Source organism: Drosophila simulans, chromosome 2L (genome assembly GCF_016746395.2).
Source record: "Drosophila simulans strain w501 chromosome 2L, Prin_Dsim_3.1, whole genome shotgun sequence".
NCBI classification, from domain to species: Eukaryota; Metazoa; Arthropoda; class Insecta; order Diptera; family Drosophilidae; genus Drosophila; species Drosophila simulans.
The window spans coordinates 9,967,981-9,994,000 of NC_052520.2; the positions used below are offsets into that span (position 1 = coordinate 9,967,981).

Consider the following 26,020-nt stretch of genomic DNA (forward strand, 5'->3'; position numbering starts at 1 on the left):
TGAGCAACGGACCTAAGACGTCAGAAGTCCGAGGAATCGCACGACGTCAACAATGCTACCCACCTGGCTAACCGCGGAGTATTTGCAGCCCAAACTTAGGTCTTACTGCCAGGATGACCGGCTGCAGGTCCTTAGAATCTGGGCGAAGCCAGCGACGGGGAAAGGAGAGAACTTCGTGGGCGTGATGACCCGCATCTATGTGGACTATCAGCTGGGCGATGGATCGGTTGTGAATAAGACCTACATAGTGAAACAGGCTCTTGCCGCCGACGTTCCCCAGGCGGAGGTCTTCTTCGAGTATGATCTGTACACCCGGGAAATGGACATGTACGAGTTCATCCTGCCCAAGTTGAAGGAACTGCTGCAGGAAGCTGGGCTGGATGGAAAGCTAACAGCAGATGCCATCGCCGTGGATCGCGAGTACAACACCATGATTCTGGAGGATTTGGCACCGTTCAAGTTCGTCAATGCGGACCGCGTGAAGCAGCTGGACATGGCACACACCAAGCTGACACTGGAAATGCTGGCCAAGTTCCATGCCGCCTCCATAGTCCTGCAGGAGCGCCATCCCAACCTGCTAACCAAGTGCTTCTTCACCCACTTCTTTTCGCGTGACAAGAAGGCGTATTCGGAGGTCTTCGCCGGTTTATTCAGGGCGTTCTTGAGGTTCATAGATGGCCAACCGAATCTGAAGGCAACCTATGGTGACAAACTGCACAAGCTGCGCACCCACATCATGGAGTATGGAGCCCGGGCTTACGATGTGGGCGAAATTGATTTGAAGACATTGAACCATGGCGATTGCTGGACCACCAACATCATGTTCCAGTACGATGATGCGGGTGAACCTCGTTCAGTTGTTGCCATCGATTTTCAGTTCAGCAACTGCACATCGCCCACCATCGACTTGCACTACTTCTTCACCACTTCTCTGAGGGAAGAGGTCAGGGACAAGGAATCGGAGCTAGTTGAGCATCACTATAAGGCTTTAAAAGCGAACCTGGAGAAGTTCTCCTTTAAGGGTTCCTTTCCCACCCTTCAGGAATATGAGCTTCAATTTGAACGACGCCGTTTCATGAGTAAGTACTTTGAAACTAAACAATGCATCGAATTGTTTCTAAGACTTAACATTTTACAGGTCTTTTGGCTCACATGTTTAAGCCTTGCATGATTTATAATGGATCTGAAGAGACCTCAGACTTCTCCAGTCTGTACACGGACAGTCCTGAAGGACTTCGCTACCAGGAGTCGGTTTATGCCAGCGAAGCGGTGATCAGGAGTGCAACCAAACTGCTGGCCATTCTTGATGCCAAGGGTCTTTTGGATCTACAGTAGTCTTTTTAAATAAATTAAGATTTTAAGTTGTAAAGGATAATCTGAGTAGAGAAAAGGGTATTTGATGGTCAAGGAACTCGATGGACTTTAGATTTCCCTCTTGTTTTGTTATATATTCAGTGCAGATAGATAGCAAGTTACTGTTATTGTTTGTTTAACAAAACACTTTTTATAGAGCACTTAAATAGATAAGCTATCAGCAAAAAATTAATTGCTTTAAAATATCACATGAATACTTTCGTTTCGTCATTTTCGCGTCACTTTCGGTGGGAAATGATCAATGGTCTTTAGTCTGAACTAACTAAAATTTATTTCATTTCATTTTCATATCATTAAGTTTAAATATTTTCTAAATCTGCACACTGCCTTTGAACTTCTTAGTTACTAAGTGTAATTTGAAAATATTTTAAGAGTTTCTAATAACTTATTTATGTATGATTTTCAAAGAAGTCCTAACTATAGTTGAGTCCTTTTTTTTAAATTTTAGTTTTGCTTTGGCAAAGTTCTAAATTTTTCAATTTAATAAGAATTTTTCGAAAATTTTATGAATGTCCGTGCAAGTATAGCTCCGATATCTGATTTCTCTGTAGCTGCCAAAAAGTGCGCCAACTTGGAGCTTAAATGCGGGTGGGAAAGCGTTTGCACCTGGACGGGCTTTCCGTGCGAATGGTTTGCTCAATGACCAAGCTTCAGCCTCGCACAAAATGTTTACGTACTCGTATTTGTGTGATTCTTGTGTAAATTGTCTGTGAAAACGGCCATGGAGTGCCTCGGCTCAGACTGAGACTCAGTTCAGATTCAGATTCGGATTCAGATTCAGGTTCAGGTTCGGCTTTTGCATTTGCATTTGTCTGTTTTCAATTCCTTTCCATTTTCCCACTAGCTGTGATTTCGTTTTGCATACGTACATCTTCCGCTTCCTCCGCAACCTCCGCATCCGGACGCACCCCATCCTGCACTATCCTATATCCTTTTTCCCGCACCCACACCCACACCCTTTTTTCCGGGCAGCACACACCGATGCTCATTTCGCCAGCGCCAACTAAAAATGCATTTCCTGTCAAGTGTAAAAAGGAAATGATGTGATGCTCTTCGGCTTTAACGTGCAATCAATCATTGCCGTGCCCGTTTCCACCCAAAAGGACTCTCCGTGTCCTTTCACACACCGCACCCCACTTCCACTTTCATGTCCTTTTGCGGCTGCAAAGTCAACGAAGGCGGGTTTATTAAGTCGGGCAAATAGTGTTAAGTATTTGTCAAATGCCAAATGCCAAATGCCACATGCCAGGCGCTCCCTTTTGCCGGGCTTAATGGATCCCCTCGCATCCTGGCCAGCCACACACTGGCTTTTAATTGCCACGCCGATAGGCAAGTGATTCTCCTGTCCCTGACCCACCTGGCCCACCTGGCTCACCTGGCATTGAGCTGCAGCTTCCGCCTCCTCAATTAGAGGGTCGTTGCCAGAAGTGTTGACTATTAACCCACCGACAGCCGACGCACCTGTCTAAATTAATTAAAAAGACGAGTGCAGATAGGGTTCTCAGCGCGCTGCAAAAATGTAATTAATTTAGAAGCAATTAAATAAAATGCTATTATGTAAGTAATCAATAAATTTGGTATCTTATATTTCTTAGTTACCTTGTGCCTCAAAGGGATTTATTTATTTATATAAAATCAAGAAATGCAAACGCCTTTAATTTCGAGGTAAATGTATCATAGAAATATACAAAAAAATCAACTGAAAACGAGGCATAAAAGAATCCACTGAACAACATCGATTTCCCGGTACTTTCTATTCAGCTGGTCTGCCATTTGTACGAGTATATTCCATGCAAACACATGAGTGGGCAGAAAGCGAAGTAAAGGATTCACTCAATGGAAATCCGAGCTCCTTTGAGGCGTGTCCTTAGGCACTTTGGTGTGTTTTTGGTGGACTAAGTCAGGTGGCATGTATCTCTCTATCCAGCGTGTGCCATTCACCGATACCCCAAGACTTTTCAAGTTCAAGTATGTGATATATGCATATATGTTTATATATATATGTTGGATTCCCTGCTGGGACGATAAGTGTGCCCTGTCTGCCTACGCATCTTGATGGCTTGGGGCTACGTGTTTGGACGCTGTAATCGGATGTTTATGGCCCACAGAATGCTCACGGACGCTCCACGCACTTTCAATTTTTTGTGTGTGCCTCCAGAAAGGGGGGAGTCATTGAACGGCGATCTCTCGATGGCTCATTGTTCACAGCCATCCGGAGACAATTGTGCCCATAATGGAGCGGCTGGTTCCTTGAAGCCGCTTAATTACAGCGCTCAAATGAGTTGACACATTTTTTCTCAGAAAAGCCTTTTTGGTCAACCTTCGGTTCTTGGTGGTTATTATCAATTAAGACCCATTTTCGGTGACCCAATGCGCATTTGGTTCCTGGTTGGCAACCTTTGTTGGTTGGTAACCATCATTCAATAGAAATAAAAGAAAAAAGTGAGTAAAGGTGCCTGCAATTAGTAATCCGATTTGGCAATTTCCAAGCCTCTGTTCCCAAGTGCAAAACTACGTGAAACTGTGCCAATGTCTGTAAGTACGGACACCAAATAAACACCAAATGGAGCAATAATAAATTTTCTAAAAGACAGAAATACCAAAAAAAAAAAAAACTGAAAATCATGCGCCCAATGAAGCAAACGCCACTGACACACAAAAGCGCCCAAGTCGAAATATAAATATATATATATATATATATATATATATATATATATAGTGGGGTATATTGAGGTGTTGACAAGTCACCTGTGTTTTCGCGGGAGGTGGAGAAATAGTTGGCTTTAGGGACAACTTGACAGCAAATTTGGCGCTCCATTGGCGTGCGCATGTCGCCAAGAAAAAAAAAAACGAAGTGCGTTGTGCTCCGACAGAGGGCGCTGCAAGGTGGCGAGCTGACAATTGAAAAGTTAATTGAACGGCACTCAAATCGCAATTAATTACCAACTCGCTGACGCTGAGTAGGCCTACAAGGAAGCGCTGAACTTGACATCGAAAATGGAGCGGAAAGCCAAAACGAAACTGAAACCGAAACCGAAACTCAATCGGATAGCAGTACCGAAACCGTGGACAAAAAGACAAATTACCCGAAACCAGTTTTGGCCCACAATTGTCAAATTGTCAACCAAGATGCCGAGACACTTTTGTACTTGTTACCGGTTTGCTCTTCGGATTTTTATTTTTTCTTATTTTTTTTCTTTTCTTGAGGGCGCCACTTCTTTTTTTGGGGGGGCGGCTAATTCTGACGCCCCATATAAAGTGGTGTGCGTCGGGAGTGGTCGACATCATTAAGTCGACGTCTCTGCAAGAGTCGGACGGATATATACAGTCGTCAGTCTGAAAGTCATCGCATCCTGTGCGGCACGTGCCACTTCATCCTCGAGCAAGCCCAGTAGTCCAGTGCAAAGGAAGTGATTCCACAATGGCAGGCAAAGTGAGTTTAATAAAGTGGAACTCTAACCAGCTCGATTTAAAAGGCATTTCAATGGCCAACAAAATGGCCAACTTGCAAGGCAGTCCCTCAGCTCGTGTGTTACTATATCCTTTTTCAAAAAAAAATATCCAGCCAACATGTATTTTTCTATAAATCCGCAAAAATGAATATCGATTAAATGTTTAAATTCGGTGTTGGCCAAAAAATAGCAAGCAAATTCAATTTAAGTGCCACTGAATTCATAACTTGTGATTTGCATAATCACGAAAATAAAACCAATCCAATCGGTATTGCTTCGATTATAAATTAATATTGGATTTGAAAAATTGTATAATGGAATTTGATTTTCGTATTGGATTTGCACGTATGAATGCAAACCATAGTTTTTGGCAAAAATATAAAGTAGCGCACATCTTGCAGCAAAACTAGTTTAAATTATTAATAAAATGGAGTGAATGAAAAATGTTGAAATAATTTAAATCACTTATAAAACCCTTTTTTCCGTGCAGCTCCTGACTGTTTTCTCCCTTCTGGCCATCGCCGCATCCTGTCGCGCAGGATTCGCGGCCACCTATGCCGGCTACCATCCCGCCTATGCCACCTACCAGGCACCGGCTGCCGTCTACCATGCGACTCCAGTGGCCCAGGCTGCTGTCTACCACCAGGCGGCTCCAGTTTATGCCAAGACCTTTGTGCCAGCTGCTCCTGTATACACCAGATCCTATGCCCTGCCCACTCCAGTTGTCAAGGCGGTGGCTCCTGCTCCTCTCGCTCTGCCCGTTGCTGCGCCGGTGGTGAAGACCCTGGCTGCTGCTCCCGTGATCGCTGCTCCAGTGGTCAAGACTGTGGCTGCTGCTCCCGCAGTTCTAAAGCAGGTGGAGTTGGAGTCCTCGCCGCGCTACGACTTCTCCTACGGCGTCCACGACAGCATCACCGGCGACATCAAGAGCCAGGTGGAGACCCGTGACGGCGGCAATGTGGTGGGATCCTACTCCGTCCTGGATGCCGATGGCTTCAAGCGCACAGTGACCTACACCGCCGACGACATCAACGGATTCAATGCGGTGGTCCAGCGGGAACCGGTTGTGGCTGCCCGCGCAGTGGCTGCTCCAGTGGTTTCCGTCGCTGCTCCAGCTCCAGTTCCCGTCCATGTTTCCTCCGCTCCTGTTGCCTCGCTGCCCGCTCCCATCTACTATCCCCACCAGCAGGTGTTCGCACCACAGCAGATTCAACAGGTTGCCGAGCAGCAGGGTGAGGTGGTGGAGGCTCCTGTGGCCCAACAGCCCGAGCTGGAACCCACTCCCATTGACTACAACGAGGGTCAGCAGCAGCAGGAACAGCAGCAACAGCAGCAGACCTATCCCCAGGATCAGCAGTTCCCACCCTACTCGCCAGCCGGTCAATCCTCCCCAGCTCCCGACAGCGATGATTCCGATGTGGTGGAGGCACGATCTGCCCCGGAGGCCAGCAGCACCACCACCACCGCTGCTCCAGTTACGGAGGAGAACAAGAAGACGGCCTAGAAGATTGGATTATGAACGGAAATATTGTTGAAATTAAAAAGAAAACGAATAAAATACTTCGAGAACACATAAAAAATTGTGTACTAATTCAAATAAGGAAACTAAACTAAATTTATTCGTTAGAGCTGATAAACTGATAATTCAAAAGCCTAAATGCGGGCGATTTAAATAATTGATTTCCCACATTAATTTAGCGGATTACTTCTCAAAGAATCGAAAAACAAACAATTGAAAAAGGGACTAAATCGATTGGCAGCAATCACAACAATAAAAAAGTTGTTTATTTCTGACAGCCGCATATAAACAAAATGAAAAGAGCATTAACCGGAAATATCTGCGCATTTATTGCATTATTACTGATAATCGAGAGATTAAATGGCATTAGTGCAATGATAACATATTTGCAAGCAGAAAAAAAAGACAATCAAATTCTAAATTTATAGGTAGACAGATAAAATCAGTACCTTTCATTATCCAATTAAATATTGATTTAGGTGGCTATTTTTGTCTTATTAAATATGGATAGGGCTTTACATTTTACATATTCGACGAACAAATTAAAAGCAGAGATTGAGCAAAAAAATTAATGGAATTTGTAATGGAATGGAATAGAATTTAAACGTATAGCCATAAAAATAAACAGTATTATTATTAAATTATTTTAAGATGAAGATTTTCCTTACAAAAGTAAAGTCAAGAAAGTAATGCATAGCAATGTAAGTCATAAACATTTAAATTAGCCCGCGTGGTTTACAGATTCAGCCAACTTCTATTCAGCTGTTAGCTGAATTCGGCTTGCATGCGCACACGTTCCACGTTCCACAACAACATATTGAAATACAAAAGCAGCTTCACCACTTGGCAAGCGATCGTTAACACGACTATGGACCTCAGCAATTTATCACTAATAAAATGTACTAATATTATGTGGATTATAAAATCGATCATAATTTTTCTCTGCACGCCATGATCCGAAGTTAACAGCAAGATAACATGCGATATTAGGCACTTACGTTCACACTGGCACCAAATATCGATAACTGACAAAGATCGATCGCCATCTGCGTTTCGTTCGCCACTAAGGCTTGCTTTTCAAATCAAACGGTAAATTCTGGCGGCGCCAAGTAGGCATTGACTCCAATTTCGCATCGATTACGAGACTGTCTACGTTTGTCTACAGTTTCACCAGCTCATTCAGCGTGCTAACACGCTCGACAAATTCTCGTGCTCGCCTTTCGTTAGGGGGCGATCAAAATTTTTGGAAAAATTTAGTGAAGTGAATTTCCATCTAAAAAAGCCAGCACACGCATACAAAAGGGCAAAGGTAAGTGCGTGTACACTCGTTTGTTCCTTTCTGCGGTTTTCCCCATTGCTTATTACTTGCGTTCATCACTTTGTCCACCTCTCCCTGTTCTCCTCCTCGCGTTCCCCTCTTTCCGCGAATCGGCAAATGGCGGATGCTGCAGCTGTTGCCTTGTTGCCAACCAAAGGCGTAGTTCTTAATTCGCAGGGGCTTGAGCGATTGTATACCCCATAAAAAAGTGATCTTGTGAATTAGTTGGCTTACGTTGGCTAGTTGGCTCAGCGAGTTGCTGGCCACAAAGAAACCCCCTTTCTTGAACTCATGGCTACGCCCATGTTGCATGCCGAAAGGAACAGGAAAATAAAAGAAAGAGATAAAAAAAATCCCAAGCCGCCCTTTATTCTGCTTCTTCTTGACATTAACTCACATTTTCTTTTTCAGTTTTACATATTTCATCGCAGCAGCAACACCTAAACTTTTAAAGGGAAAACAAAAACTCGACAAAAATGAGTAAGGCGGATTCTAACTCACGACAGGGCTCCTACAAGGCCAACAGCATTAACACGCAGGTAATGTACCCAAGATGCTGCGCATCCTCCGCAGAACTGCGTTCGGAGCTAACCTCACTTTATGCCCTAGGACTCGCGCATGCGCCGCCATGAGGTGACCATCGAGCTGCGCAAGTCCAAGAAGGAGGACCAGATGTTCAAGCGGCGCAACATCAACGACGAGGATCTAACGTCGCCGCTCAAAGAGCTCAATGGCCAGTCGCCGGTGCAGCTGTCCGTGGACGAGATAGTGGCGGCCATGAACAGCGAGGATCAGGAGCGCCAGTTCCTGGGCATGCAGTCTGCCCGCAAGATGCTCAGTCGGGAGCGCAATCCACCCATCGACCTGATGATCGGCCATGGCATTGTGCCCATTTGCATACGCTTCCTGCAGAATACCAACAAGTGAGTAGTGGTTATAGAATGTCGATAGGAGCATTATTGAATCCCCTGATTCGCCACAGCTCAATGCTGCAGTTCGAGGCCGCCTGGGCGCTTACCAACATCGCCTCTGGCACCTCCGACCAAACGCGCTGCGTTATCGAACACAATGCTGTGCCGCATTTCGTGGCTCTGCTCCAGTCCAAGTCCATCAACCTGGCCGAGCAGGCAGTCTGGGCTCTGGGCAACATTGCCGGCGACGGAGCCGCCGCTCGCGACATTGTCATCCACCACAACGTAATTGACGGAATCTTGCCACTGATCAACAATGAGACACCGCTCTCTTTTCTGCGTAACATCGTCTGGCTGATGTCCAACCTGTGCAGGAATAAGAATCCATCGCCGCCATTCGAGCAGGTGAAGCGGCTGTTGCCCGTTCTTTCGCAACTTCTGCTTAGTCAGGACATTCAAGTGCTGGCCGATGCCTGCTGGGCTTTGTCCTACGTCACGGACGACGATAACACCAAGATTCAGGCTGTGGTCGACTCCGACGCAGTGCCGCGCCTGGTCAAACTGCTGCAAATGGACGAGCCGAGCATTATTGTGCCCGCCCTGCGCAGCGTTGGCAACATTGTGACTGGCACAGATCAACAGGTAAGAAAACAAACAATTTTATTCTTTTTTTTTATATAACATGCCTGTTTTTCGTATTAGACTGACGTTGTAATTGCATCTGGAGGTTTACCTAGGCTGGGACTTCTTCTACAACACAACAAAAGCAACATTGTGAAGGAGGCTGCCTGGACGGTCAGCAACATCACGGCAGGTAACCAGAAGCAGATCCAGGCTGTGATTCAGGCCGGCATTTTCCAGCAGCTGCGCACCGTGCTGGAGAAGGGTGATTTCAAGGCACAAAAAGAGGCTGCCTGGGCGGTAACAAACACCACGACCTCTGGCACTCCCGAACAGATCGTGGATCTAATTGAAAAGTACAAAATATTGAAGCCTTTTATCGATTTGCTGGACGCAAAGGATCCGCGTACCATCAAGGTGGTGCAGACGGGCCTATCCAATCTGTTTGCCCTGGCGGAGAAACTTGGTGGCACCGAGAACCTATGCTTGATGGTCGAGGAGATGGGCGGTCTAGACAAGCTGGAAACTCTGCAGCAGCACGAGAACGAGGAGGTCTACAAGAAGGCCTACGCCATCATCGACACTTACTTCAGCAACGCCGACGACGAGGCCGAGCAAGAGCTCGCACCTCAGGAGGTCAACGGAGCCCTCGAGTTCAATGCCACCCAGCCCAAGGCTCCCGAGGGTGGCTACACGTTCTAGAGTAATCGCCCACCCCGCACACATTCCAAACGCCGCTCACACGCCTTACAAACTACACCTCTACTTGAAACCTTCGACCGCGCTTACACGTTATTTTTTTGTCACACGCTATGCCATTGTCAAACATACGCATCATCACATCTTACGAACATTCCCAAACACTTTGGAGGTATGCATGGAAACGCAGGCGAATGCATTAGCTTAAAATCATAATTGGCAAAATCCACTCGCATGAATCCCATTTTAACATACCCGTATTCCTCGCGTTAGACTAGAATTCACAGATTGCAGCATGGATCTTCGTGGCACTGTTCCTCGTTTACGATGCAACCGCTCGGGCAGCTGCGCTGGCTGGGATCTTGGATCATTGTATTCCCAGAATCCGTCTGTACAGGGGGCCCCTTATGTTTGCGTGTGCTCGGCTTTTTATTGGATACGTTTCGAGCTTATTTCGGATATATTTTAGGCTGTTTAGTATTTATTTATGTATACAGGAAACGCTTTTAATCCTCCACCTTCGCGCAAGCATTACAACAACTACTCATTCCCTTCACACTAGTGTCCTCATCCCCGAATCGCATGTTTATATTCACAGTTGTCAATAAATAATGAATTGTTTGAATGATTAATTAGATTTCGTGTGTATTTAAGCTGTATTTGAGCATTGCGAAAATTGGAGCCTATTTTTGGGCCTTGGATTTTTTTTTTTGTATATTATTTGGGGAATATTCCGATGCAGGCAATCGAATTTAAAATGTTATCCCTTCTGTGCTGGAATCCGCGATAAAAAGTCATGCAGTCAATTCCTGTTTATTTTTTTTCTTGTGCATTTAAATCGCATTTGGTCCGTAAGCGGATAGCCGGAAGATTAAGAGCTATCTACCGCAGCCACGCCCACTCGAGCAGAGTGGCCCGCAGCGCTGTTCAGCGACCCCAAAACCGTTCCAGATTAAATATAATGATTAAACAACCGGCGAGTGAATAGTAGTCGTCCACTACTGGCACAGAACGCGCCCCACACACAACTCAATCAAGATGAGTCGTGGTAATTGCAGTGGTCCAGGGGCTAAGCTAAACAAGTGGAGCGACGACGTCACATCAACAACCATGTTCCCATCGGATGCAGTGCGTCGGATTCGGCGAATCGTGTATGTGTGTATAAACTACATAGCGGCAAACAAATTATAAAAATAGATTAAAAATTCAGCATGGGCAGAGTAGTTGCCGAAAATTCGAACTGAGTTGTGGAAGCATTGGCCGCCATCCGGAGCTTTTGCCTCCGCGTTGCCCAAGTTGTCGTCACCGATGCTAGCGGGCGGATGGATCGGATCTATGTATCCAATTGGTTCTTTCTCGAGCTATTTCATTATTTTCGAGCGCAAGCATTTAGTCGACATTTGGCCGAAGCTGCGTGCGGGCGTGAATCTCTTAGGGCAACTAATTTATATAATTGCAAGACGATCTACATTACGCATTTTAAACTTAACAATTTCTTACGATTTTAAAAAAGGTAAAAAATAGAATAGTGCAAGTGTTGTGAAACCAATCTGTAGATTCGTAAATAGCCTTGTGTAAATCAATTCGCATTTTCACTGAATTTGTGTCGAAATTTTCACAACTATTGTTGTTGATGATGCCACTTCGAAAACGATTCTGTGATCTCATATGCCCCACTGAAAATCCAGTGGGGATTCACCATATGCCACTTGGTGTGCATTTAAACGTTTACAAAATACAAGAAAAAAAGTCCAAAAAAATCGAAAGCACTTTTGACAAACTCATGATGCAGTTAATTTCGTTAAATAAAACAAAAAAAAAATTGGCACACCAAAAATAAACAATAAACATCTAGCACTAGAAACAGCGCTACTTTATAGCGAGCATGGTGTGGCTATACACAGCAAGAAAATTGTATTTATTATAAAAGGTTAAGGCTTAAATTAATGTGACAAATTATGTGAATTTTAACAATATTCTTTAAACGGATCTAGAAGAATATTTACTGTTGAACTAATCCTTTTGATATTAAATATTTTTTAAAAATTATCATTGGAAAAAATTTAGTTCTGCTGTTTTTTAAAGTGAATTTTAGAACTGTGAAATACCTATAAAAAAATATTTAAAATGCATTTTAAAAATCCTAATGTGTAAAAATTGAGAAAACAGAATGAGTATGCGTAACATGATTTTCTGCTAGATTTTTCTTTCAGTGTGGGCAGCGTGGCTCTCGCGATTTTGAAGCGGAAAACGGTTTTTCGTTTCGTTTCGTTCCGTTTTTATTTTCCGATTGGGGCGGGTGGGCGCGTATTTTGTTTGTTGATGTGGCAATTAAGCGCGCAAGTGTGCGCGTCGCGTAGAAATCGGCGTGCAGAGCTGCAGCTTCGGATCGGCAAACTACATAGTACATATATAGCGAGTGGGCGTGGGAGTGCTAAGGGGCGGGATTGGGGTGTTTGCCATAGACCGGCGGCGGCTGCCGAAATTCGCGTGAAATTAAAAGTTGCCGCAAATATATAGCCGCAGCACTGTCACAAAGTTTTCCGCCTCGGCGTTTCCGCTTTGTTTACTCGCCGAAAATAGTGTCAAGTTTGGCCTAGTGTGCTCCCTTTTTCAGTTGACTTTATTTGTTCGAGGCGGCGCATCTTTTGTATTCGCGTGGGCCAGGCCAAATGAAATGGAAGACAATTTACATTTTCATTACACTTGTGCACTTCAAGAGCCAAGGTGAATTCAAAATGGGATTCAATGTAGTATCTTTCATTTTATTTAAAGCATCTCATGGCCCTAATAAATTTGGCCAAGTTTACTTATGTACGTATGTATGTATCTATGTATATATACGCTGGCACATGTGTTTTGCATTATGCCGAAGGGCGCATTTATGCTAAACAATTACTTTTGATAGAATCAACCATGTGGAAGCGATAAATTCACGCCTTTATAATATTAATAAGACTTCGTCTGCATACGAAAACACTGCCCAAGGCTCCTCAAGAGATTCAGATTTCATTAGATTCCGGGAAAAAGTGGACAAGATAATAATACTCATTCCAAAGTTGAAAGCTGAGTAATTTATCATGTAATATATATGTGTTAGTTTTTTATAGCTTTCTTAAGTAAATTATTTAGCATACAAAGATTTCAAAACTTGAATTTTCTAGGATTTTTTTTTTTGAAGCCACACAATGAGTGAAGCTGCCAATCCAACGCCCTATGACTGCCACATAGGTGCTGGTATTTACCACAGCATAGCAACGAGTTTTGCGGATCAAAATGTGGTGGTATCACCACTACTGCTGGAAGCCACTCTGTCCCTGCTCTTCCTGGGCTCGGATGGAGCCACCGCCGAGGAGCTGCAGAAGCAACTGCGACTGAAGCAACGCTTTCCCAGCAATGCCAAAATGGCCAACTTCTATGCCGCCGAACTGGCCAACATCACAGCAGATGCAGACACCTTCCTGCAGCTGCAGAACCGTTTGATGCTGGGAGCTGAATCCGGAGTGGCCGATGATTTCCAGAAGATTGCCCAAACCTACTTCCATGCCACTGCCGAGTGTGTTGATCTGGAGCAAACGGAGAAGCTGCGTCGCCACATCAGCGAACAGATCCTGGCCAGCGTTGGAGGCGGCAGCTGGAAGGATATCCACGTGGCAGGTGGCTCGCCGGCGAAAACCCTGCTCCTGCTGCTGGCGGCCAATCTGCAGAGCAAGTGGTTCCTGCCATTCAGTGCCTACAGAACCGGACTCTATGAGTTCCACAGTGGCAGCCAGGTGAAATCGGTGCCCATGCTCTTCGACGACGACATGTTCGTGAAGTTTGCCGAGCTGAGGGATCTGGATGCCCGTGCCATTGAGCTGCCCTACGAGCACGCCGAGGAGCTGTCCATGCTGCTCATCCTGCCCAATCAGCGTGGTGGCCTGCAGGAACTGGAGAAGCAGCTGCATGACCTGGATTTGGGTGCACTGCAGCAGCGAATGCAGATGGAGGGCGTGCAGGTGCTGCTGCCCAAATTCAGCATCGATTTCGAGTGCAGTCTGCGGCAGCCGTTGAAACAGGTACGTAAAATCAATAAATGCATCCTATTTACCAAATTGGATTTTAAAATATGTTATCTTATAGCTTGGCTTTGAGGAGATATTTGCTGCATCCGCGAACTTCAAGCACCTGCATGCATCTGCCAATCTGCCCATTGCCGATGTTCTCCAAAAGCTGCGCATAAATCTGAATGAGTCTGGATCCGGACCAGAGTTGCCAAAGAATGCCACAGGTATTTTATTTCTTTGTAGTTCCTGGTTATAAATATACCTTATCCATACATTCCAGAATATAAACCCATTGTGATCAGCAATTCCTCCCGCCAGAAATTCTTCCGAGCTGACCATCCATTCTTCTTCGCCATTCGCAGTGAGAATGTGACCTATCTGATGGGTCATGTGGTGGAATTTTAATAATTCCAGTTAAAATTTAGATACACGGAAGGGTTGTGCAATATGTTAACTTGTATAAAACTAAGTAAAATAAAACTAATATTTACTAAACAAGTAAGTTCGAGTTGTCAGATTGATGCTTTGGAAGATATGCTTGTTGCAAAACAATATTCAGAAAGTATATAATCTTTAAATACGAAAATAGTATACAATTTTTATAAAAATCTATCCATATACTTACCTTGCATCCTTATCCATAAACTTTTATTTATTTAATATCATTTCATTTCAAAATTCAAACACGCACTTTTCATAGATTTTCTAACAAGAGTCTCGAGTTTATTTAAAGATATATCTGTATAATTTGTTTTGTTCCAGAAATAGTCCTGTTATGTTTATTAGTTTTACAATTATTGTATTTTGTATTTAATCTCTGCTTCTTAATAGGGCTTAATTTGGCTTTAATTCTAGGAAACTTTAAATGGAATCAAAAACATGTTCACACCTCACCGGTTTCTCGCTCATTAATTTTTTTCAATTTCGTTCTCATTGTATTCTCTTCAATAGGCTTTTTGTAAATCTAGCTAAAAAGTTATCTTTAGTTTAAATTCATTCAATTCGTTTTCCATATGCCATATGACGTAAACTTTAAATTGTTTTCTAAATATGAGTCTAGGTTGATTGATGCCTAAATCACTTTGAAGGACAGTAACTTTGAACATTTCATGGATTGATAGAACTGAAGATTGGATGGGCTTATTTGATTAGGAATTGGTAAAACCAGGAGCTAAACTGATTGTTATCCATATTTGGTATCTATATCCGATGCATACTTAGATGAAATATTCACAGAGAGTTTTTACTGTAGTTTAGTTTCGAAATTTGATTTACACATATGTACATCTGTTGATAGAAAAACGAAGCCTCTTAAATGCATCTTAGTGTGGGCATTTGGCCTACAAATGCCTTCCATCTCACGGATATTGCTATTGTTTCTGCTGTCCATCATCACTGGTGGGCGGTGGGGCCACGCCGCCTGCGTCGCCGACATCCGCGGCTCCCCTGTTCAGCAAGTAGTCCAGATCGAGGGTGATCCGATCCAGCGTTGCATCATTGCCCCCACTGCAGCCGCTCTGCGTGGGTGTGGGCGTGGCTGGCGTCGTGGTCGCCGTGCTGGTGACAGTCGATGTGGAGACCACTGCCGCCACCATGGTGGGCAGCAGGGGGTCGAACGTTGTGCGGGACGTCGGCTCCAAGATGGTCACTCGCTTCTGCGTCTTCGGCGTCTGGGTGGGCAGCGACATGGTCGGAATCGTCGGAATCGCCGGCATTGTCTGCATCGCCGCACCACTCAGGTTTCCGCTTATGGTCGGAGGCGGGGCCATGCTCAGGATTAGAGAGCTGGGCACAAAGTCCACGTAGGGATTATGCTGCAGCGGAACATAATGAGAAGTGCTTGTGGCAGTGGGCATTATGGCACTGGTGTGGATGCCAATTATACTGTCTGTGGGTTGAAGAGCAGAGGGGAGAGCAGAGTTGGTAATCAGACACTGGATCGTTAATAATGCATGCCCATTTGGCTTTATCCAGCAAGTATGTATATATATATATATATTACTTTTGCACTGAAGATAAAATAGGTGTTTAAATACTATTAAAACTAAAATGTTTAGTTGTGGGAAAATGATTCCAATATTTGTATTTACTTTAAGTTACTCTTTAAATAGTTAAAGTGCTCTCAGTTTCGTAATATTCACTTCTAATTTAGAGAACACATTCTTTTATTGGACTGTTTTTTTCTCTGTGTACTTACCAGCTGCCACGCCCTGCAGTATATCCAGCGTCTCAACGCCCACAAACTCGCCACAGGCTCCTTGGCGAAAGTGCGTCGGTTGCTGATGCAAGGTGCGTCTTCCCAGGCTGCCCGTGAGTCCGCCCATGCCCATGCCCATACCCATGCCCATGGTGTACGCATCGTAGGCAGTTCCGCCGCCCAAAATGGCACAGCACCGGGTGTCCGGCGAGGGGGCCACCGAGAGGGTCTGTCGGTCGCCCAGGAAGGACTCGGCAGTTCCATCTGCGGCGACCTGACAGCGCGGCGCCGTCGAGATGATTGTCAACGGCAGTGGGACACCGGATCCCTGTGCTCCGGACATGTCCAGGCCCACCTTCGATTGCAGGGGCGGAGCACCACCAACCACGCCGGCTGACGAGGCCAAGGATCCGACTGCTGCGGCGGACACGCCTGCATTGGACATTGACAAGGACACGGCGCAGTCGTTCTCCTTCTCCTTGTCGTGGTTGGTGTAGACTGCAGAGGGAGAGGGTTGGGATTAGTTTGGCCAAAGCTGGTTGAGATTCAGGAGGCTAGAACCTACAGCTCAGCGGACTATTCACATTCGCCGTCGTCGTGGTGGTGCAGTAGTTCTCGTCCAGACTGCTTCTGCTCGTATTGAATTTGGCCTGCTTGAGGGAGCTGTTCTGGCTGCTCCCGTTGCTGGAGAGGAAGGGTGGTCCACGCAGCTGGCTCTCGGCCTTGATGACGAAGCAGATGAGGATGGCCGAGCCCTGGAAAGGCGATTGAATCATGGCCGTGATTGTGGGCATGGCATAAACTTCCAGCCCATCTGGGCTGACCCTAATAAAATTGGTTTTGTCAACGGGATGGAATGGGATGGGATGTCGCCTGAATGGTGTCATTAAGTCACGGATGACCCTTCGATTACGGGCAAGGTGGTGGCCCCGTTCGCCGTGAAATCAAACCAAGCGATTGGGGAATTAAATGCATGACCAAAAGGCGGTCATAAATCTAGGCCAAAGCATATGGTCCATATATGGCTATTATATCCTTTTTTCATGAGCGCAATTGATGGGAGGCATGCTCCAAATTCCAGAACAGGAATTTCGAACAAAATTAATTGCGAATTGGGCGTAAGAGCCTTAAGCTCAATCGACTGAATTGCTCTAATTATATAGATTCGCTCAGGATGCTCCAAAGAGGATATTCAAATACATATTAGAGGGATTAATACACGGAAAAAAGGGATTATAGTCATATGATAATATACCTTAAAAAAGAAAAAGGATATGTCTCATCTTAAATTATGCTTTGCAGCTTCACCAATTGCACTATCCATTAAAAGTTTCTCTAGTTGCTTACTCTTGTAGTAAATTCCTTAATTTGGATTTAGCGATCTAACTGGGTTATATATTTTTCTGCGTGTGCCTTGTACGACTTGGCCACTGTTTAAATAATTAAATAGCAAGACAGACGCACCATTGAAAACGCCCACAATCAAAGTGATTTCGGTGCACATTAATAGTCCAGGACCAGCAGGACCATTGAGCACTGAGAGAGGGTTGTAGACATTGTGGTTTTGGATTCAAGGAGGCGGCGGCGGCGGCTCGACCTAATTTGTTTGTGTTTGAATTTGAATGTGCCATGTGCGCATTACGCATACGCCGAGTGGTACATCGGTGCACACACGCGCGCTCACTTGCCGGCTTCCCACATCAAAGTGTGTGCGTGTAATTATGTGATTAGTTTTGCCCGGATACGGCAGGAGGATACACTTCGCCGTGCAGATAATTGTTTATTTAATTGGATTGAGCTGATTGCTGGGCGTGCTACGCGCAGAGCATAAAACCGGATGGCTAAATGCCATTCCGTTGGCTAGAAAAATGAAATGGTGCCTGCGTCCTCTGACTGATATAAAATTGAAACACAAGGAGATGACGCCACTCAAGTGGCAGGTGGGTAAGTCGAGCGCACTTATTTCATTTGCACAGCAAATCACCGAGAAGTGGAATAAAAAGCAAACAATAACAGATGCTGCCGATGGAAGTGGATGTGGCAGTGGAAGTGGATGTGGAGGTGGATGTGGAAGTGGATGTGGTGGTGGAAACCCAAGTCAAGTGTCAAAGCCAAGGGCAGAATAAACACGAAAAAGGCTTCTTATTCAGCTCTTTGATCAGGCAGTTAATGCAGTCGATGGAGTCCTGGCTGCCACGCCCACTCTCGCTTTCAGCCCATACTCGGGGCTGATTTTGCATGCATAATTTGCACGGCATGGCAGGTGTAAAAATATGCAGGCTTTACACTTTGATAAAATATGCAACTTAAATAAGTCGTCGGAAATAAAAACGAAATGCGATTTGCATAAGCCGGCGCGGCAAGTGAGTGCAAGTGGTCCTAATAGTTGGACCGGCAAATGGGATTGCTACCGCATCAAACATTCGACCTTAATCCCGTCCAGTGATATATGTACATATGTATCGGCGTATGTATGTATATATTGATTGGATGTTGCGCCTAATTGAATTTCAATTGCCGGTCGAACTGACGTGGTCGTAAGTGGATGTAAACGGTTCCCCGCACTCACCAGCAGTATGCACGATATGCCGAACGGATATGCCCACAAAGTATCCGGTGATGAATTAACATAAGCGATAAAGAGCCCGTCGCTGCAGATTTTGGCCAGGAGCAGTCCGCCCGCCCGGTAGAGTAATCCAAATCTGTGAGAATACATTAAATTAGACGGAAGAGGAGATTTCACTTTTCAGTTTAACATTGTGGCAGCAATTGTTTCTTTTCCGCTCTTTTATTTGATCGGATTAGACGTGGCGAGACGGGACGAAATGGATGGATAGCAGAAGAAACCGATGGCAAGTACTGGTCGGTCATTAAAATCTAAGTATTTCCCTCGAGTCTTATCTGTCAAACCCGTTTCCATTTTCCATTTACCATCTACCATTTCGTCCATTCGAGCCTTTCTCGACTTACCGCCTGCTCAAAGCCAGATTGAATTTATCCAACGGATGCGTATGCACATTGCGATTCTTGTGCCACAACCACAAAAGTTTCTTCATTAAAATGGCAAACAGGGCAAAGAAGAGCAGGATGAAGAGCAAATCGATGCAGACGAACAGGATGAAGCTGAGGGACGGCGATGGCGCCGCGGAGGAGTCACCCGGACCGGAAGTTAAAGGCGCAGCTAGCGCGGCAACGGAAGTGGAGGTGGAGCTGGTGCTGGTGCTGAAGCTAGAGCTGGAGGTGCCACTCCAAGAGGCACTGAATCCACTGTTACTTGCACTTCCAATGCTTGTGATTGATGACGTTGACGTGGCCACATCATCATCGACCGCCCGACCAGTGGATGATGATGACGATGATGCAGATGATGTCTCTGTTGGCGGGCTGCTCGTTCCATTTCCCATCACTGCCTCCGATTCGAGCAGTAAATTATCGCCGTTGAGCAGCGAGTGGGCTGAATAGAAGGCGCCAGAATCCGAATCCCCGGCCTCCTCCTTGCCCGCGCCAGCTTCCGGAGACGCAGATCCCGTCCAGAGGACCTCAAGCCACCAGTGGCGCGGCCACTGGCCAATGATGCTGCAGATTAGCGGGGCGGCGACGGCGAAGAGCAGCGGTAGCAGCCAACTGATGCCGATGGCGCCACGCATTCCCGCCGTCGAACTGGGCGGCGGGCGTCGCTGGCCGGGATTGCTCGAGCTGGTGGTGGTGTTGGAGGTGGTGATGGTGATGGTAGTGGAGCCCGCGGTGGCCCCCAAAGGCGACTGAGCCCGGATCTGCGTGATGTTGCTCAAACTATCCAGTTCGCGGTCCCGATCCCGCTCCCTGTCCCGTTCCCGCTCCCGCTCCTGTTCCCGCTTGAGGCGACGCTTAGTTGGCGTCGCGGGCTTGCTGCCAATTTGCAGATACTTCTTCGGCATCAGCTCCGTGTGGATGGCCAAGGCAATCGCAATCAGCGTGGAGATGCCCAGCAACAACAGCGAGGCCAGCGAGCTGCTAATGATGCCGTGCCAGCTCTGCAAGAGGAACGGAAATTATGAACGGCCGTTAATAAGGAAATGGAGTGCTTTGACGGCTGAGCTGCAACATCGTTATTTTTAATTAAATATAAAAAGTTGTCATCGTGTCGCATCAGCAGCAGCAGCAGCAGCAGCAGGAGCAACACCCATCCAAAGAAGCCATTTGGTGGGATTTTTTGCAACACCCTAATGGTGACAATTTGGCATAAATTTTTTACTGCACTTTTTCGGACGTCGGTGACAGGACATTGACATTATTACAAAGTTGTAAACAATTTTAGGGAACATCACTTTTTTGGTGACCAGCTTTCATAACCAATTAGGTACAGGTTCCACAGTATATAGCGTAATAAAAGTGCATCTAAAACTGACTTATAGCTATATCTTACGGCAAATTGCTTTTAAGCTTCTAAGTACATTATTAAAATAAGCAAATTAAATGTATCTAATAGTATAGCAGCTTTATTCAAGGAATTCTCCCTTAATAATACAGCAGTTATCTTTATATCTCGTAGCACAGCAAATTAAATCTACAATGAAATACTTAATAAACTTAGTAAACTCAACCAACTCAACCAACGGGCTTTAAGTTACGACTGCTGTGATGGGAACTTATCATCTTTAGTAGCCTTGGAGCCAAATGCGATGAAAACATTTTGTCAACTTTTTAATTTTCAATTTACAATACGAAAGGAAATATGAATATTTCCGCCCCGACAGTTTGCCAGGGAAAATTATGAGTTAAGTGCGCTTAAAAGCTTTCGCCTTTCACATGTCCTGCTTGAGGGCGGGCGTACGGGTCGTATGCGTAATTTATGTTTTCTTATTTATTTATTGTTATTTTTGTTGTTTACCCCACCACCCCTCTCGGCCCGTTTAACTGTCGCACTGAAACTGTATTTTATTTATGCTCGCAAATATATGCAATAAGTAAAATGAATATTTTAATTGTATTTATTGTGGCATTGCGTGGGCGTGGTCGTGGTGGTCGTGGCCTGATGGTGGCTGCGGTTGACGTCCGACGCCGTTGGCAGCCGCGCCTTCGTTGCTCCAGTTGCTCCTCTTCTGACCCCGGCTGCTGTGATCCTGCTCCGGCTGCTGTGATCCTGCCGCCATGACACGTGTTTCAAACCATAAAATTTGCATGTGTGCTACGAGTTCGGCTGTGGTACTTTTTAATAAAGTTGCTCTGGCCGCGTGTGCGCGCAATTAATGTGCAATAATAATAATAACAATAATGACATGTTGTGTTATCAAGACAAAGTTTTCCCCCGGCGCTTTCTGCCAGCCTGAAAATGCCGCGAATTGTGCATTGTGCAACGCATCTCGCTGACGTAAGTTGCTCATTAACTTGGCCAAGAGTCCGCATTGTGCTGCGATTCGCAGTGCCAAAGGCCAGCAGCAGTCTATGCCTGGTTTATTTTATTATCCGGACTAACGTGTATGTACGTTGGGGGGCCACCAATCCGCATCCGTCCACAAGGAGCTTCTAGCACAAACGTTCATTATTCAAAAATTTCCTCCATTCCAATCCTTTGAGACACAGCCCGTATTGCGTGCGGCAAAAATGTCGATGCAGATAGCGATACATGCTCCTTGCTCCTCCGAATGTGGTGTCCATGCTCGGATTCACAGGCATCCACATCTTTGTGCCTAGCCTTCGTCGTGGCCATCGTTTGTCTTTGCAGCCAGCATTGCGAGGATGCGAATTTTCCCAGGAGCCGCACACGGAGAAAATGTCCTTGTAATTGGTCGTCTCCCAAAGATTCTAATGCATCCTGGGGCGGCAAATTTGTGCCATAATTATGAAGACCTAATTGTTGTCTCATTTGGATCATTATAATTAATAACTATTTTGGGTGGGAGCACACTTGATACTAACTAACTTAGTTTAGTAATGTTGTTCACTTTAAACCAATCATGAAAAACAGTCAATTTTCTACTTCCTTTTTATAGAGATTCTACAGAAGATGCTACCTAGCATTTTTTTGCAGTGTGCCTGCTGGCACCACTTCCCTTGCCCAAGCCTTTGCATATTGCGTCCTCGCATCCTGTGCCATGCTGAATCCTTATCTGCAAGTGTCCGCGCCTTTGTCCTCGTCCTCGTCGTCGTCCACAATGTTTTATTTGTTTTTCATTCGTTTATTGAGCCGTTGCCTCCACGGCGGACCAGTTTATTACTAATTCAAAAATGTTATTTCTTGTTAGAGCTTTGCAGTTGCTTCTCTTTCTTTTTTTTTTGCTCCAGGACCCCCGGGGATTAGGCATCGCCAGTTTATTCGCTTATGCTTTTCCCGTTTTACGTTTATAATTTAGACGGCTTGCGGGCGCTTTGGGGACTTCCACGGATCCGGAACCTTGGCCAATGGGTTGGAGATGGGGTTCGGGATGGGTCTTGGTGGTGGCCTCCATGTATTCCTTCAACGCACTCGGGTTAGCGTCTTTCGCATTAACATTTTCCCACTTCAAACGTCTGAGAGTGTGCGTTTATAAATATTAATTTCGATTCCAGGAGGAGCACCTTCTCCTCCAGCCACCTGACCTCTTGCTCCTCGACTTTGGAATTGGAGTCGGAGACGGAGTGGTCGTCGTGCATTGTTGACTTTTAATTTCCTTCCCAAGAAGGCGGTGGTTGGGAGGAGGATGCCAACAGGTTTGGGAATTGTTTTCCATGAATTTTCCGTTTGGCTGCCACGAAAACTAAATGTAAATTATTTGCTTTGTTGTCCACCGAACTCGGAGCAGTTTGGTTTGAGGTACATAATATGGAATGGTAACGACTTGCAGACGACACGCTAATTTGTTTTGATGATGATTACGGATTTTTGCCCTGGCCGTGATTATTATTTGAAAAGTCAGCGCGCGAGCAGAGAAGCTGGAAAATCGGTGATTGCCACCGCATATAATTACAACTTAAGGGTTTTCCTTCGCTAGTTTAAGCCGCTGGGATTTCGCATCCTTTAAATTGGAGCGGTATGATGGTATGATGGTGGGTGGTATGGATTGTGGACTGTGGGTGTGGCAAGCTCGTTTGTGCTTCGATTGCCAGGCGCCGTTTTCCCATTTTCCTTATATCATGCAACACTCTTTGTTATTACTTTTCCGAGCAACTGGGGCTCTGTATGTTTGGTTTTGGTTTTCGGGTTGCTTTGCTTTCAGCTTGGCTTTCCTCCATTTTACTTGTTTATTTATTTTGGCGTAATTAAATTTCACGCTTTGGTTCCCATTTCGCTTGTTTCCTTACGCCCTTTTTTTCATTTCTCGCAGTGTAGCCTTCTCTCAAAGGCTTTGTTTTAAAGGGCCGCAAAACACTGATGTATTCAAATGCACCACAGCTCGCTTTTTCGTGGCCATTTAAATATATAATTGTTATTCTGCATTTACAATATTTTTCCTTATTTTTTCCATAGGCATCGGTATAAAAAAAGCTCTTACATAGATGGAATTTCAGTTTTTCTTTCATGCTGTTTAATATTTAATTATAATTGGTATTACTTACCGCCGGCAGCATTTTCATGAATCCCAGCAAGTAGATGAGCATCACACTGGACGTGGACACGCAGAACTGCATCTTGAGGAACGTGACCGCGCACTTGCGATTGCACCAGATGGGCACCAGGATGAGCAGGGCGGATCCGCACTGAAGGAGGCAGCAGGCGCAGCTGGCTATCACGAAGATGGGGCGGCGGGGCGCGTGGTGGGGCGTGGCCTGGAAATGCAATTGTCGAAAGGCGGAAAACAATTAGCAATTCAAACGAGCAGCGAAACGAAACGAAACGATGGCCAAAGTCGGCCAAATGCTGGCGCCAAAAAAGCGACCGAATACTAATCCAAACAGGATAGCAGCTACAATGACCTGAAAAGCTTTAATTCGAAGATTTAGTTCTTTCTAGATATATTGCTTTAATTTCCCAACATCATCACAGTACCTTTATTTATATTATTTAAATATACAAAATAGCTTAAACCCCGGCAGCTGAAAAATGGCACCGAAATATGAATGGAAAATCCCCCCAGTTTAAGGACCAAGTGTGTCCACAAATGAAAACCCCTCGGTTATTCAAACCCTGTGCATCCCCGATTTAAAGTATTTCCGCCATGACTGACTGAATACAAGCAGCACAATACAGAATACTGAATTCAGAAGCGGGAACCAGAAAACCCGAGTGCATTTGGAGCAAGTTCATGGCAGCAAAGGCCAAGTTGTTGATTGCGAGCCAGGGAAGCGGAAATGCGGAAATGCTGGGTCTCTGCTGACTGGTGTACAGCACAAAGGGTGAGCCGGCTGCCCAGGTGGAGGCCACTAAATGGCAGGTACTAAAAGTGCCATAAATCAAAGCGGGGCTCTTCCACTTTGGTACACGTGAATCGCATGAATTGGGCAGCTGGATGCCATGGCAATCCATGGCAATCCATGGCATGCCGAATGGCCTTGGCGACCTTGGTGACCCTGGCTTACATTTGGCTGGCGCTTGGTGAGCATCACCACGTAGGTTCCGGACAGCGGGCAGATGCACCTGGTGATGTTCGCCATCAGGTGCTTGGTGATGCACAGATCCGATCGCCACGTCGAGTCGAAGGAGGCCTTGTAGTCGTGACTGTGCGTAAAGTGGAAGCAATTAAATAAATACTGCGTTATTAACTGAAAAAGAAAAAAAACTCACCCACAAACCGCCACCCAGTCGCCTTTCTTCGGCACACTCTCGTGCTGGAAGATTATCTCCACGTGTCCCGCCTCGAAGGGCAAGTCCAGTGGCTCCCGGAAGTTGTCGTTGGAGCGATTCGACTGAAACAGCCACGTTTGGATGATCCTGGAGGCTAGCACGTAGTCCGAGTCACGGGGATCGCTGTTAGCAAAGTTAAGATATATATTAAAAATACATGTTTATTCTACTAATATTTGCAATTTGAGACTTCTAAAAGTTTATTGAAATCTAAATGAAATGTATACAATCTCAGCTAATCAAATGCAGCATTTGTGCCATCTCTTATGGGCAATAATCAAGATTAGATGGCATTTCCATGTAACTCGAAACACACTTTTGGCCATTTTAGTTTCTTTTTTTCTTCCTCATTGTGCTGGCAGCTGCATATTTGCATTTTGTTTACAGTTGGGGAATTACACTGGTAGCTGTGGTATTGTTGCCAGTGTTTTCCAGCTGCTTGTAATACGCTTAAGCCAAGGAGCCATCCTGCCATCCTGCCATCTTGTTGGCACAACCGAAAGGACTACGGAGGCTCGGAGTGACAGCAGTTGGCATTACACATATTTGAGGAGCAGGCAAACATGGCTTACGAATTATACATCGGTGGCCATAAGCCGGGCTTTAGCCAAGACAACTTTCTTGGTCGGAATGCACTAAATCGGGAAATTAAACATGTGCAGTGGCACATTCATCTAGCGAGATTGTTTAAACTCAGCAACTTTCTTAAACTTTCGCCCGACTTTTGCAACTAATTAGCGGCCATTGAACGAAGATTCTGGCTAGGATTGCAGCTCTTTTCACTCACCTGCCACGCGTGTAGTATGTTTTGGGTAGGAAACTTTTCAGATTCTTGTACGAGATGACCGAGGCGAATATCGTTGAGTTGGCCATGATGTGCAGCAGACGGCTGGATAGGCCAATGTCCATGTACAGCTGGTCGGAAAACAAATCCTCACTGAAAACAAAGGGGGAAAAATGCGGAAAAATGGAGGTAAGGAAACTGCATGAGCCGCCGTAAATCAGGAAAATTGTAGCCGCCTGCACTTAAGGCTATTAATTAGCTAAATTAGACACTTGAAAGCCGTGGAGCAGAGCATAAGATGGAAATACCTGTCCTGAAACGACAAGGTCGCCTTGCCTCCCAGTCCTGGAAGTCCTGCT

The 26,020-nt window shown here is 45.4% G+C and overlaps 5 protein-coding genes across 6 annotated transcripts in view; 4 read left to right on the forward strand and 1 right to left on the reverse strand.

The window, feature by feature from the left end:
• On the forward strand, positions 1–1,584 carry LOC6731728. Its single transcript, XM_016179888.3, has 2 exons — positions 1–1,079; positions 1,139–1,584. The coding sequence occupies exons 1-2, from the start codon at positions 53–55 to the stop codon at positions 1,333–1,335; spliced, it is 1,224 nt and encodes a 407-aa protein (XP_016024400.1). The 5' UTR covers positions 1–52; the 3' UTR covers positions 1,336–1,584.
• Positions 1,585–4,583: 2,999 nt separating this feature from the next.
• Positions 4,584–6,396, forward strand: LOC6731729 (cuticle protein 19.8). The gene is made up of 2 exons (XM_002078828.4): positions 4,584–4,807; positions 5,317–6,396. The coding sequence occupies exons 1-2, from the start codon at positions 4,796–4,798 to the stop codon at positions 6,328–6,330; spliced, it is 1,026 nt and encodes a 341-aa protein (XP_002078864.1). The 5' UTR covers positions 4,584–4,795; the 3' UTR covers positions 6,331–6,396.
• Positions 6,397–7,394: 998 nt separating this feature from the next.
• On the forward strand, positions 7,395–10,526 carry LOC6731730 (importin subunit alpha). Its single transcript, XM_016179889.3, has 5 exons — positions 7,395–7,654; positions 8,075–8,202; positions 8,273–8,586; positions 8,646–9,216; positions 9,277–10,526. The coding sequence occupies exons 2-5, from the start codon at positions 8,140–8,142 to the stop codon at positions 9,895–9,897; spliced, it is 1,569 nt and encodes a 522-aa protein (XP_016024401.1). The 5' UTR covers positions 7,395–7,654; positions 8,075–8,139; the 3' UTR covers positions 9,898–10,526.
• Positions 10,527–11,134: 608 nt separating this feature from the next.
• Positions 11,135–14,442, forward strand: LOC6731731 (serine protease inhibitor 42Dd). Its single transcript, XM_016179891.3, has 4 exons — positions 11,135–11,407; positions 13,059–13,952; positions 14,017–14,164; positions 14,221–14,442. The coding sequence occupies exons 2-4, from the start codon at positions 13,083–13,085 to the stop codon at positions 14,343–14,345; spliced, it is 1,143 nt and encodes a 380-aa protein (XP_016024403.1). The 5' UTR covers positions 11,135–11,407; positions 13,059–13,082; the 3' UTR covers positions 14,346–14,442.
• Positions 14,443–14,625: 183 nt separating this feature from the next.
• LOC6731732 overlaps positions 14,626–26,020 on the reverse strand; it is a 104,130-nt gene continuing 92,735 nt past the window's right edge. For both annotated transcript variants that reach the window (XM_039291056.2, XM_039291057.2), the window contains exons 13-21: positions 25,665–25,814; positions 24,818–25,000; positions 24,613–24,751; positions 23,653–23,862; positions 19,108–20,150; positions 18,707–18,839; positions 16,703–16,892; positions 16,138–16,635; positions 14,626–15,828 (exon numbers count right to left, since the gene is read on the reverse strand). In XM_039291056.2, the coding sequence (XP_039146990.1) occupies positions 15,311–15,828; positions 16,138–16,635; positions 16,703–16,892; positions 18,707–18,839; positions 19,108–20,150; positions 23,653–23,862; positions 24,613–24,751; positions 24,818–25,000; positions 25,665–25,814 (3,064 nt within the window). In that variant the 3' untranslated portion in view covers positions 14,626–15,310. The remainder of the gene's footprint in view (positions 15,829–16,137; positions 16,636–16,702; positions 16,893–18,706; positions 18,840–19,107; positions 20,151–23,652; positions 23,863–24,612; positions 24,752–24,817; positions 25,001–25,664; positions 25,815–26,020) is intronic.

Bases quoted from the DNA above. Each gene is read 5' to 3' on its own strand.
- LOC6731728 (XM_016179888.3), top strand. From the start codon at position 53: ATGCTACCCACCTGGCTAACCGCGGAGTATTTGCAGCCCAAACTTAGG. The intron at 1,080-1,138 runs GTAAGTACTTTG...AACATTTTACAG, and splicing joins TGAACGACGCCGTTTCATGA to GTCTTTTGGCTCACATGTTT.
- LOC6731730 (XM_016179889.3), top strand. From the start codon at position 8,140: ATGAGTAAGGCGGATTCTAACTCACGACAGGGCTCCTACAAGGCCAAC. The intron at 8,203-8,272 runs GTAATGTACCCA...TTTATGCCCTAG, and splicing joins CCAACAGCATTAACACGCAG to GACTCGCGCATGCGCCGCCA. The intron at 9,217-9,276 runs GTAAGAAAACAA...TTTTCGTATTAG, and splicing joins TGACTGGCACAGATCAACAG to ACTGACGTTGTAATTGCATC.
- LOC6731731 (XM_016179891.3), top strand. From the start codon at position 13,083: ATGAGTGAAGCTGCCAATCCAACGCCCTATGACTGCCACATAGGTGCT. The intron at 13,953-14,016 runs GTACGTAAAATC...GTTATCTTATAG, and splicing joins TGCGGCAGCCGTTGAAACAG to CTTGGCTTTGAGGAGATATT. The intron at 14,165-14,220 runs GTATTTTATTTC...CATACATTCCAG, and splicing joins GTTGCCAAAGAATGCCACAG to AATATAAACCCATTGTGATC.